The sequence below is a fragment of the Bufo gargarizans genome, chromosome 2 (genome assembly GCF_014858855.1).
Source record: "Bufo gargarizans isolate SCDJY-AF-19 chromosome 2, ASM1485885v1, whole genome shotgun sequence".
Lineage (NCBI taxonomy): Eukaryota > Metazoa > Chordata > Amphibia > Anura > Bufonidae > Bufo > Bufo gargarizans.
Window position 1 is genome coordinate 638,077,299 of NC_058081.1, and position 13,714 is coordinate 638,091,012.

Sequence of the window (13,714 nt, forward strand, 5' to 3'; positions counted from 1 at the left end):
GTCTACAATGGGCTTCCCGTTCCGTTCCGCAAATTGCGGAAGGCACACGGGTGTCTTTCGCTTTTTGCTAATCCGCGGTTTGCAGACCGCAAAAAAAACGGAACGGTCGTGTGCATGAGGCCTTAGGCTACATTTACATCTGTGTGTTTGCTATCCGGTTTTGAGATCCGGCAGGGGGATCTCGTTACTGGAGGAAAACGCTTCATTTTTGTCCTCATTCATTGTCAATAGGGGCAGAACGGAGTGCACCAGAATGCGTTCTGTTCAGTTTGGCTGCATTCCTACGCCGGACACAAAAGTGCTGCAAGCAGCGTTTTGTGAGAGTCATGGGGTACTGATCGAGACAGATCCGGCATAAAACACAATATAAGTCAATGGAGACGGATCAGTTTTCTCGGACACAAAAGAAAACTGATCCGGCGCCATTGACTTACAGTGGTTTTAGTGCCAGATCTGTCATGGCTATTTTAGAGATAATACAACCGGATCCGTTCATGTATTATCATGACGGAAACTTTTTTGCTGATCCATGACGGATCCAGCAAAAACGCAGGTGTGAAAGTAGCCTTAGGGGTCTCATGCACACAAACGTATTTTCAATCTGTGTCCATTCCGTTGGTTTTGCGGACCGTATACGGAACCATTCATTTCAATGGGTCCGCAAAAAAAATGGAAGGAACTCCGTGTGCATTCCGTTTCCGTATGTCAGTGTTTCCGTTCCGCAAAAAACTAGAACATGTCCTATTATTGTCCTCATTACGGACAAGGATAGAACTGTTCTATTAGGGGCCAGCTGTTCCGTTCCACAAAATACAGAATGCACATGGATGTCGTCCGTATTTTTTGCGAATCTGTTTTTTGCGGACCGCAAAATACATACGGTCGTGTGCATGAGGCCTTAGATGGAGTACTTACTGGTAGGACCCCAACAAAGAGGTCCCAGTGCTAGAAGCAGCCCCTTCAGTACTAGCCCTATTGGCTGTAAAAGCCCAAATCGTGGGTCCCAGCAGGTTGGACCACCACTGATCAGTAAGTGAGGGCACATCTACCTGCTGCTACACATCTGCTGTTTGGACATAAGAAGCTCTTTTACATAATTACTGTTATGTGAACAGTTCCCTCACCGTTTTCTACATCTTTGCTTGCTGTCATTGAATCGTAACCTTCTTTTTGATGTTGCGGCCTGGAGTAAGATGGGAATATGAACCGTGTTGGTAATGAAATTATTTTCCAATGTTTCTCTTCTGCAGCCCCATTTGCACAAAATTGTGAATAGCTCAATGGAGCTCGCCCAGACTGCCAAGGAACCGTACAATTATTTCTTACTTCTCCGGGCCTTATTTAGGTCTATTGGGGGAGGCAGCCATGATCTTCTCTATCAGGAGTTTCTGCCTTTGTTGCCAAATCTACTGCAAGGTGAGTCCCCCCTCCTGCGCCAGTCCCTGTATGGATGTCTAATGACGGTAGCATGATCACTTGTGTCTCGTTTATAGGCCTGAACATGTTACAGAGCGGCCTGCACAAGCAGCACATGAAGGATCTCTTTGTGGAGTTGTGTCTCACCGTGCCCGTCCGCCTGAGCTCTCTGCTGCCCTATCTCCCCATGTTGATGGATCCGTTAGTGTCTGCGCTCAATGGCTCCCAGACTTTAGTAAGTCAAGGCCTGCGGACCCTGGAGCTGTGCGTGGACAATCTGCAGCCCGACTTCCTCTACGATCACATCCAGCCCGTCCGTGCTGAGCTCATGCAGGTATTCTTCATGTTTCACCACTAGGGGGCAGCAATAGTGCACTTCAGCCAGGTGATTCATGGCAGCAATTTTCTCGATATCCCCAACGGTGGCGACATTTTGTTCTCGTCTCCTGGGTGACTTTGGTGGCATTTTCTGTGCGTTTGTTGTCCGATCGGCATAATCGCTGTGTAAAATATTTAAAGGGGAAGCTTGTGAAAAGTAAACTTTCACACATTCTTTTCTAATGGGAAACTTTCTGCCTTGATTTGAAGCTGAAGTTCTTTCCAGACCTGGTTGCTATAAGGTTGTGTGGACTTTTTATGTTATTTTGTGCTGTCTTTAGTTACTTGCAAGTGTTTGCAATCTGTCATTGATGGGAGGCTACTGGTATGCTAGCTCCTATGATTATTCTAGCCATGGCATACTTTGAGCATTTAGTTGTCTGGGAACTTGGGTACATACGTCATATAGGAGCTTTTCTAACCTTGAAGATTTGCTTGGGTTGTTCTCTGGTCCTAAATGTTCATCCACTGATGGGGGGAAAGGGTTTCTGAGCCTAATAACTATTTAGGAGGTATTACTATCTGTTTTAAAAGCGGAGAAATAGAAATTTTGACAATTGCGAATTTTTCTAAAGTTTTTGGTAAACTTGGTATTTTGTTTATAAGTAAAAATGAAATATTTTGACTCAAATTTACCACTGTTATGAAGTACAATATGTCACGAGAAAACAGTCTCAGAATGGCCTGGATATTGGATAAGTAAGTGTTTTAAAGTTATCACCACATAAAGTGGCACATGTCAGATTTGCAAAAAATGGCAGGGGTTAAAGTGTAACTGTCATTCTTTCTTTTATTTTTGCAATGTGTAGGGGCAGTGGTACTGATCATTTTTGTACTATATATTAATTACTGAAATTCTACATTTCTATAAGAAAAATAGCTCTAAAGTGGCCCATTTTGAGCCTTTGCAACGCTCCTCTGTCATCTGTTTACATAACTGTGGAGACTTGCTCAACACCGACTGTGTTATATAAACAGAAGACAGAGGAGCGTTGCTAAGGCTCAAAATGGGCCACTTTAGAGCTATTTTTCTTATAGAAATGTAGAATTTCAGTAATTAATATATATTACAAAAATGGTCAGTATCACTTCCCCTTCACATTACAAAAATAAAAAAAAGAACAGCAGTTACTATTTAAGGCGCTTTTAGACTGGCCAGTTGTTAGGCAGATTATCTGGAACAAACCTTTTGTACGGCTGCTCGTTCCCGATAATCGACCCGTGTAAAGGTGCCCCAGGTCCCCCAATGAGCAAGCAAAACGCTTGTTCATCGGGTGAAATAATCTTTGGACCGGACACCTCAACCATCAGTTTTGGGCAGCAGATCGTGCTGTGTACATATGGATCTGGTGCCCAGAAACAATGAATTTGTGTGAGGGAAAGCGATGGCAGTAGGCCACGCCCAACCTCGGGCAATAGAGGTGATTGTGGCATGTAAACTTTTCACCTCCGGTGACTAACAGCAATTGTCTGCTTATCTGCGCTTTGTACATGTGCCTGTATAAATCCAGTACTGTACTCCTAGCCCTAAAGCAAGTATAGGACTGTCCCTGTATAGCTTTGAGGTTACTCTTGTCCAGATCCAGCTGCTGTATAGGTTACACCGTTAATTTCCTAGGGTGGAAGCACCAAGGTCGCTTTCAGACAAGCGATTTCCACGCATTGCACTCGTAGCATAAGTATGCTGTAGCTCCCGTCCTCACCTCCCAGCACTGACGCAGTCGCATAGCATTATATTGATATATGATGCTATGTAACCCTTACAGTTCTGGAATGTATTAGATGACATGGACATAATGATGTCAGTGTTATCCAATAAATTCCAGAACTCTAAGGAGTACATAGCATCATAAATCAATATCAACCAATCAGGATTGGAGCTACAGCATTACGCTACGAGTCCGGAGGGTGGAAGTCGCTCATCTGAAAGGGGCCTAAAAGGGTTAACCTATAAATGATTACAGCTGGTGGTGGTGTGGGACCTGCCATTTACCAGATAAGAACATCTTGAGTTTTAAGTTGCTGTTGGCTATTATGCATACTGCCTGTCTTCTAGGCTTTGTGGAGGACCCTGAGAAATCCAGCAGACAGCATTTCCCACGTGGCTTACAGAGTCCTTGGAAAATTTGGTGGGAGCAACCGGAAAATGCTGAAAGAATCACAAAAGCTTCAGTATGTTGTAACGGAAATCCAAGGGCCAAGCATCACGGTGGAGTTTGCGGACTGCAAGGCATCGATTCAGCTGCCCATGGAAAAGGTAATGGATTGAATACTGTATGTGCACCAACCTATGACCAGCAGAGGGTAATATTTTGTGTGCAGCGACCTTGCAGATAGAAATACCCTGCCGCATGAACACTCCCCCCTATCTGGGATATTCAGGACATATGAAACCTGTAAGCCGTAAATGTCTGATAGCTGCAGGTTCAACTTCTAGAAGTCCCACCTATCGAGAGAATGGGTGGTCTCCTTCTCTCCAGTTGGCACTCTAGAGTGAAGGAGACCATGCCCTGCATATGGTTCTCTCCTTTGCAGATTTTAGGTCTTCTGGTTACAGCATGGCAGGGGACCCCATTCTCGTGATATATAGGGGAATCAGAGATGGCTGCACAGTATACCATTAGCATTTTTGGGTCAGATGGTTGAGGGCCACACAGAATAGCATCATGTCCCGTACGTGGCCTCAGGTTCTGCAACTCTTCTGTAAGGTAATACCTCTTTATAGGGGTTGAAACTGATGGTGTGTCCTAGATGGACCATCCGTGTTAGATCGGTGGAGCCTGGCTTTCGGGACCCGCATGGATCAGTTGTTTCAAGGGACCGCAAAATGTGAATTTCTGTGGAAAGGGAAAGTTTATTTTTTTTGTGACGCGTCAGGCGTGAATCTACCCCCGGGACACAGTGATATTTTGACTTGTGCTCTTTAAAGGTCACTTCCAATTTCATATTAATTAAGATTTAATCGGGTATGAAATTCATGTTTCCTTCAGGAGAAAGTTTAAATGTCTTTATTCCAAGCTCTTAAATCCTGTTTTGTTTCAAGCCACTTTGGTTGAGGGAACAGGAATTATGGAGCTGGAGGAGATGCTGTCAATATAAATGTGTGTAGATTTGGATTGTCGCTGTTCCATGCCATCTCACATAGGAACACTGATAGAGGGGGATAGGGCAGGCTGAGAGAGGGGGGGGGGAATGGCAGGCTGAGAGGGGGAAATAGGGCAGGCTGAGAGAGGGGGGGGAAATTAGGGCAGGGCTGAAGAGTAGTGGGGGGTAATAAGGGCAGGCTGAGAGAGGGGGGGGAATAGTGGCAGGCTGAGAGAGGGGGGGGGATAGGGCAGGCTGAGAGAGGGGGGGGGAATAGGGCAGGCTGAGAGAGGGGGGGGGGAATAGGGCAGGCTGAGAGAGGGGGGGAGATAGGGCAGGCTGAGAGAGGGGGGGGGATAGGGCGCGCTGAGAGAGGGGGGGAATAGGGCAGGCTGAGAGAGGGTGGGGGATAGGGCAGGCTAGAGAGAGGGGGGGGGGAATAGGGCAGGCCTGGAGAGGGGGGAAGGCTGAGAGAGGGGGGGGGGGATAGCGGCAGGCTGAGAGAGGGGGGGGGGATAGGGCAGGCTGAGAGCGGGGGGGGGGAATAGGGCGGCTGAGAAGAGGGGGGGTGATAGGGCAGGCTGAGAGAGGGAAGGGATAGGGCAGGCTGAGAGAGGGGGGGGATAGGCAGGCTGAGAGAGGGGGGGGGGGCTAGGGCAGGCTGAGAGAGGGGGGGATAGGGCAGGCTGAGAGAGGGGGGGGGACAGGGCAGGCTGAGAGAGAGGGGGGGGGATAGGGCAGGCTGAGAGAGGGGGGATAGGGCAGGCTGAGAGAGAGGGGGGGGGGATAGGGCAGGCTGAGAGCGAGGGGGGGGGATAGGGCAGGCTGAGAGAGGGGGGGTAGGGCAGCTGAGAGAGGGGGGGGATAGGGCAGGCTGAGAGAGGGGGGGGGATAGGATAGGGCAGGCTGAGAGAGGGGGGGGATAGGGCAGGCTGAGAGAGAGGGGGGGGGATAGGGCAGGCTGAGAGAGGGGGGGGGATAGGGCAGGCTGAGAGAGGGGGGGGATAGGCAGGCTGAGAGAGGGGGGATAGGGCAGGCTGAGAGAGGGGGGATAGGGCAGGCTGAGAGAGGGGGGGGGAATAGGGCAGGCTGAGAGGGGGGGATAGGGCAGGCTGAGAGGGGGGAAGTAGGGCAGGCTGAGAGGGGGGGGAGAATAGGGAAGGCTAAGAGGGGGGGGGGAGAATAGGGCAGGCTGAGAGGGGGGAATAGGGCAGGGTGAAGAGCGGTGGGGATGGATAAATAGAGGGATATACAGCAAGAGATTGATGGATGGATATATGCTTGATGGATGCAGGATGGGTAGATAGACTGAAAGCTATATAGAGAGAGGGCAAGACAGGGAGGGATGGATAGATATGAGAAAGCACTGTAAAGCAGAGCATACAGAGGAACAGTGTCACTGACATCCATACTTTTGGGACTCTTCAGATCAGTCCTGTCACTTAGGTGGGCTAAGCTGTAGTACCGTACTCTTACAGTGAAGGGGCTGGTATGCTCCAATGAGCTCTTCCCTATATCCCCCCGATCACCTAATTTAATTTGGAAAACTCCCTTTAACAGTTTTCTAGAAGTAATTCTGTATGTCACTCCGTCAGAGCTGAATGGTAGCCTCATATTTGCAGACAAGCGGGGGTTGTTTTTCTGGGAAGTTGGGCGGCTGAAGTTTGATGCTGATTTCCTAGGAGACCCTGAAGTTTTTTAGGTTGAATCACTGTTTGCTCTTTCAGGCCATCGAGACAGCGTTGGATTGTTTGAAGAGCGCAAACACTGAGCCCTACTATCGGAGACAGGCCTGGGAAGTGATCAAATGTTTCCTAGTGGCGATGATGAGCCTGGACGATAATAAGCACGCCTTGTACCAGCTGCTGGCACATCCCAAGTAAGGACCAAGGGCTTTTTTCATATAGTTTCATTGGATAAGGGATAACTATGAGATCGGTGGGGATCCTACCGCTGGGATGCCCTCCGATCATGAGAACATGGGCTCTGTACCCCCTACAGCCGCCCAAAATGAACAGAGTGGCCGGTTGCAAAATGTTCATTTCAGAGGGTTACAGGGGTTACAGAGCCTCCGTTCTTTTGATTGGTGGGGGTCCTACCACCAGGCCCACCACCAATCTAACAGTTATCCCCTATTTTGTGGAGGTTTACATGGAGGTACCCAAGACAAATAGAGGTTGGGGAGTGAAGGAGCCGGGACCCAGCATCTATGAGCGCCTAGGCCTCTTCCTTGCCTTTTGAGATCATTCATCGGTCACGTGGCCTTGGTGCAGCTCAGTGTCATTCAAGTGAATTGGGCTGAACTGCAATACCAAGCACGGCCGCTGTCCTTGGTAAGCTGTGAGGAGGCCTCGGTGACCGATGTGGCTTCCTCAAACAGTTGGTGCCGGGAATCGGACTCCTGCCGATTTTCATATTGATGACCTGTCCTGAGGATAGGCCATCAGTTTGAAAATCCTGGAGAACCCGTTTAATGCCGCCCCTAAGGGAGTCATCTATGTAGTATATTTATGAATTATGTCTGGCCAAAGAGTTTTGAGCTTGGCCTCCCCCACTATAATGGAGATCAGAGTACCGTTCTATACGAGCGGCTCTCCTTCTGGCTGACTCGAGGCTTCCTTGTATTACACAGACAACCATTCCTCTGACGGGCATGTCGCACTGCACTGCAGGGGACCTGCCTGGCCGTCCATAGCTCTTTTAGGCAAAGATCAGCTGTTTGCTGGGAGCAGGACCCCAGACGATTGGCGGATAGTGTTGAGCGAACTTGTGTTTCAAGTTCGGCGTCTAAAGTTCGGGTTATCGAAGAATCGCGTTATGGATTCCAGTTTCAACTGACCATAACTTGGTCCGTGGTAGTGGAATCCATAACGCGATTCTTCGACAACCCGAACTTTAGACGCCGAACTTGAAACACAAGTTCGCTCAAAACTATTGGCGGATCGTTCCGGTAACTTTTGTGTCTCTGATTTGATGACTCCCGCTCCTGTGCTTTGCTTCTCGTCGGCACTTATATCAATGTGTTGTGTAGTCAGGTAATGAAATATATTACAAGTTCATTGGCGGCCTCCCAGCAGGATAATCGCCGGCTTTATCGTGTAAATTCTGTGCGCGACAAAATGTCAAGCAAACACGAGAGCGAACAGTCCAGCTGTTAAAAGGTTTGCGACAGTCCCGCCCGGTCATTATCAAATCAATATCAAACCTTCCCCTGGTAAAGGCCAGGCTGGTAATAGCCTTCTCCCGCGCCGCCTATTCACTGCGTTTCCCTCGCCGCGCCGCTGCCTTTAAATGCTGCCTGTCAAATGGAGCCATCCGTCACGTATTAGCCTAATAGGTGACAAAATGAAAATGCGATAGATGAGTCGGATCAGAGCTGTTCCAGCGTGGGAGACGTATGGGCAGGGAAGCTGGGTGATAAACTGAATTTATGGCTTCCAGCGCTGCTGCTAACGGTTGTTTTCTCCCGTTTTTTTTTAAAATATTTCTCTCTACAGTTTTACTGAAAAATCCATCCCCAGTGTCATCATCTCGCATCGTTACAAAGCTCAGGACACTCCAGCCCGCAAGACCTTTGAACAGGCTCTGACAGGAGCCTTCATGTCTGCCGTCATCAAGGACCTCAGGCCTAGCGCCCTTCCGTTCGTCGCCAGCCTGATCCGCCATTACACAATGGTAGCCGTTGCCCAGCAGTGCGGTGAGTTGGCATTTGATGACCGTTCGTGGCCACATTTGGTGGCCCTAAGACTTGTCCTTTTGGTTCCATACTAGAGTGGTATTTTAAAAGAGCACCTATCTGCAGGATCAACCGTATTAAACCAGACCTGATCGAGGAGATTTATCAAAACTGGTGCAAAAAAAAGTAGGGGAATAACAGTCCCATACAACAAGGCTCCTTTGGAAAATGAAAGGTGGAATCTGGTTGCTATGAGCAACTACGGTAAATCATTCCCCACTCCCACACGGTCTGGTAGGGCTGATCCTGTTGATTAAAATGGTACCTGTCTTGTGAAAATCTGTTATGGCGCTCATGAGAAAAAAAAGCGTATTTTTTTTTATGTAAATGAGAACTTTATTGTTCTCAGGGGCGGTGCTTAGCCTCTGGGCCCTCCCCAGCTTTCCAGAACTGGCCACGCCTCTCTGTGCACTGAAGCTCTCATTTGCATAAATAATAGAAGTCTCTTTTTCTCTGGAACGCCACAACCAATTTTCACACGACATGTATTATTTTAATCAGCAGGATCTAACCTTCCTGGCAGTATGCCTGGTTTAATACAGTTGATCCTATAAACCGTTTGCGGGGTTGTTCCAGCTGGAGTGCCTACACACAAATAAGGAGAGAGGCTGGGCTGGGAGGAAGCTGAAGAGGAACCGCCCAATGGACACTTGTCCCCGAGCCTGGCACTTAGAGGACCTTTCCTCTGTTTTACTTATAGGAGCTAAATGCCTATACTTGTGGGGTACCCAGCTGATGCTGCCACCCATTTAATTTTTTTAAACCTCGCCCCGCTGCGCCCTCCTGAAGTTTTCGCGCCCAGTATGCTAATGCTAAGTATCGGTACAGGGAGGAGACGACGCCAAGGTTTCTCAATGGGCGTCTCCTTCTCCCTGGCTGTTGCGCGGTCCAATCACATTGGAGAGCGTCATAGCCAGGGAGAAGGAGACGCCCATTGAGAAACCCTGGTGTCTCCTCCTCCCTGTACCGATGCTCAGTATTAGCATACTGGGTGCGAAAACTTCAGGAGGGCGCAGGGGACGATGTTTAAACAAAGAAAACAACGGGTGGCAGCATCAGCCAAGTACCCCGCAAGTACAGGCATTTAGCTCCTATAAGTAAAACAGATGAAAGGCCCTCTGTAACACTGGCTGCAACACTTTAAAGTAAAATATAGGATTGGGATTCTTGTCAGCAATCATGCTGCCTTTGCTTAGGGCATTCTTGCTGACAGTTTCCCTTTTATTCTGTTTTCTAGGAACACATTATGTGGTTGTTTGGCACCTTCATTTACCCCCTTTTTTTTTTTTTTTCCCCCTTTTAAATAATATGGCCTGCAATTTCTGTTCTCCATATCCAGGCCCCTTCCTATTACAATGCTACCAGGTTGGCAGTCAGCCCAGCACGGCCATGTTTCACAGCGAAGAGAACGGCTCGAAAGGCATGGATCCCTTGTGCTGATTGATGCCATAGCAATCTGCATGGCCTACGAAGAGAAGGAGTTGTGCAAGATCGGAGAGGTCGCCTTGGCTGTGATATTTGACGTCGCCAGTATTATCCTTGGGTCAAAAGAAAGGGTAAGGACGCTGTTGAGTCTGCACTTGAGTCTGTTATATCGTGTGGACTGTAACGACCTATGACATTACTAGTTATTTCTTTAATGCCATATTTTCCAGCATCCGCAGCAGCATATATTTCACTGCATACGCTGCACATTTGAGCCTTTTTTCTTTCGTATCGTATATAGTGCAGAATTAAGTGTACTTTTATGCGTCAGTTGCAGTGGACAGTTTGGTCGCAGCCAGTGGTCATCCAATTGGGCCTGTATTTAAAAAAAAAAAAACATGCTGTTTCTTTTTAATGTGTAGATGGCGCTGTAACCCTTAGATTTGGCTATTTGTAGTACATGGCGCCTTATATAGGAGAATTAATTTGCAATTAGTTTTTTCTTCTTTGTCTCTTTCAGGCATGCCAGCTTCCATTGTTCTCTTACATTGTGGAACGTTTATGTGCGTGCTGCTATGAACAAGCCTGGTATGCAAAGCTTGGCGGAGTGGTTTCCATAAAATTCCTCATGGAACGCCTTCCTCTGATTTGGGTGCTTCAGAATCAGCAGACCTTTCTGAAAGCCCTTCTCTTCGTCATGATGGACTTGACCGGAGAGGTATTTAATCTGTTCCAGTTGTACATGCTCGGGGCGCTGCTCAGGGGACACACGGGGAGAAAAGCCTTGTCCTATAGCAGCCGCAAAAATAGACTGGAGGAAATTGGGTCTGCCTACTTCATTGTATACAAGTTCCAACATCAGTGTGCTTCTATAGATGATCCTTTTTTTTTATTTATTATTATTATTATTTATTAGTTTCTTTTTGATAATTTGAGGTGTCTTTCAGGAGACCTTGGGGGGAGACTTATCAGGACTGACTTCTCCTGCACCAGTCTTGATCTCCTAAATAGGCCTCTTAATAAGGCTCCATTCACACGTCCGTGTAATGGGTCCGCATCCGTTCCGCAAATTGCAGAACGGGTGCGGGCCCATTCATTCTCTATGGGGACTGAATGGATGCGGAGAGCCCAATGTGTGCGCTCTGCATCTGCATTCTCCGGAGCGCGCCCCCGATCTTCCGGTCCGAGGCTCCGGAAAAAAAATAGAACATGTCCTATTCTTGTCCGCAATTGCAGACAAGAATAGGCAGTTCTATGGGGGTGTCGGCCGGGTGTATTGCGGATCCGGTGTGAATGGACCCTTTAACTTTAGAGAGTTACATTTATTCTAGCTAGGGGCTGGCATAGGCTAGTGCTATAATTTATGCCAGTTTATGGTGTAAATTGTAGTAAATCAAGTAGTTTGTGGAGGCGCCGTCCCTCTCGCTAAGCCCCACCTCCTTTTAATCATGTAGACGCTATCCCATGACTAATGTAAATTAATTATCAGACATCATATAGTACATGACAATTGCTTTCTAACAAAATTACAACCAGCCCTGTACCTCACATGGATCCAGAGATCTCCCCATTCACTGCTCTGCTAGATTCTCTCTAGTGTCCTGCAGCTCTATCCCTATGACAACTCGGGGGTCGGGGGGGTCTTTTCTTCTGCAGCTTTCTACCTATCATAGTTCGGGGGCATATGTCTTTTCTGCTGAAGCTCTCTTCCTGTAACGTGCAGCTTCTAACAGTTTCCTCCTAATTGGAGGCAGTTAAAGGAAGGAACTGAGCATGTGCGACCTATCTCAGGGAGGTGGACGGAGAAATAAGGAAATGAACAAACAGCAGGTGGCGCTATACAGAGATTTTATTGAAAAGCTCTCTGGCTCTACAACATTTTTAACTAGATGCAATTAGAAAAGTATTCAACCCAGTGCTGGCTTCGAAAAAGTCTAGAATATTGTTTGTGGCACAACCCCCTTTAAGCACAAAAAGTCACATCTTATGGTGCAGGTATAGCGCGCGTCATCATTTGTGACTTTAATGCCGTGTTTGTGGTGTAAAAGATTTGATATACATCTCTCTGTGAGTGTTTGCTTGTGCGCCTCGTGGTTGGTGAGCTCCTTACAAAGATTTGTCGTTATCATTTTTGGGAAATTTTGGGGCGAGATTTATCAAAACTGGTGTAAAGAAAAACCGGCTTAGTTACCCGTATCATCCAATCAGATTCCATCTTTCTTTCTGCAAAAGAGGTTCTGAAAAATGTTAAGCCATTTTTATGCTTATTTTGATAAATCTCCACCTTTGTATGACGAAGAGTCTCAGTGAAGAAGAAAGAGGAACACGTTGCATGGCATTGGTCTCTAACCTGTGGAACACCAGCTGCTGTGATATTACTACTCCCAACATGCTCTCACTGCTCACTGGGTTGTCGTCACAGGTTGGAGTCCAGTGTAAGGGGTGCCATGTACGTCTGCTTCCCAATTCTCATTCATATCATTAGCCACCTTGGGCATGTGTGTGACAGGAGATGGCCTACGACTATATCTTGATACACGTCTATAGATTCGCTTGTCCTGTCTTAGGAAATCAATTGCTGTGCTGCTTCTTAGGTTTCCAACGGAGCCGTCGCTATGGCAAAGACCACCCTGGAGCAGCTTTTGATCCGGTGTGCCACCCCACTGAAGGACGAGGAGAAAACGGAGGAGATCGTAAGTGCGCAAGAGAAGTCCTTCCACCTGGTAACACACGACCTTGTGCGCGAAGTGACGTCGCCTAACCCGACGGTGAGGAAGCAGGCCATGCACTCTCTGCAAGTCCTGGCCCAAGTGACCGGCAAAGGTGTCACCATGATTATGGAGCCCCATAAAGAGGTAATGTAGAGGTCTTGTAAGATTTTTGGAAATGTGCAGGGTTTCGGTTATAACTTCAGCAAGCCGGACCGTCTCTGTTTATACGTTCTCCATGTCATAAATAGTTTTCTAATGATTTAAAGGGGTTTTCTGAGACTTTTCTACTCTGGCTAGGTCATCAGAATCTGATCGATGGGGGTCTGACACCCGGGACCCCCTCCGATCAGCTGTTTGAGAAGACATTGGCTGTTTGGTATCAAAGCTCTCTACGATAGGGCTGAGCTGGGCCTAGGCCATGTGACATATGAACGGAATGTCACATGGCCTAGATTTAGCGCAGAGAAGGCTGAGGTACTGGTGCCGCTGCCTTCTAAAGCTGCTGATGGGCGGGGGTCCCGGGTGTCGGACCCCCACCAATCAGTCTTGGAAAACCCCTTTAAATTTTATTTCTATAATTTCAGTTTGTTTTTTTATTTTATTTTTATTTATTTTTGCTGGGATTTTTCGCTCCATTATGGCTTGAAAATACTCTTATGATGAATGAAGGCTAAAATGGGAGGTGGCTGGGTTACCATTTACAATCCTATTGATTATTCCCCCATAGGTATTACAAGACATGGTTCCTCCTAAGAAGCACCTCCTGCGTCACCAGCCAGCAAACGCTCAGATCGGCCTCATGGAGGGAAACACCTTCTGCACGACCCTGCAGCCCCGGCTATTCACTATGGACCTCAACGTTGTAGAACACAAAGTCTTTTACTCGGAGGTAACCTAGTAGGATACGTTTTAGGTCTGACTCCTGTCACTACCACCGATCGGCTGTTTTAAGGGGCCGCAGCTC

At 47.7% G+C, this 13,714-nt stretch overlaps 1 protein-coding gene across 1 annotated transcript in view; it reads left to right on the top strand.

Annotated features, from left to right (window-relative positions):
* LOC122928872 (transformation/transcription domain associated protein) overlaps positions 1–13,714 on the top strand; it is a 153,129-nt gene that overhangs the window by 24,854 nt on the left and 114,561 nt on the right. The window contains 10 exon segments of the mRNA XM_044282163.1: positions 1,251–1,416; positions 1,494–1,750; positions 3,851–4,051; positions 6,606–6,757; positions 8,376–8,575; positions 9,954–10,043; positions 10,046–10,170; positions 10,560–10,757; positions 12,634–12,894; positions 13,478–13,639. Coding sequence (XP_044138098.1) covers positions 1,251–1,416; positions 1,494–1,750; positions 3,851–4,051; positions 6,606–6,757; positions 8,376–8,575; positions 9,954–10,043; positions 10,046–10,170; positions 10,560–10,757; positions 12,634–12,894; positions 13,478–13,639 — 1,812 coding nt within the window.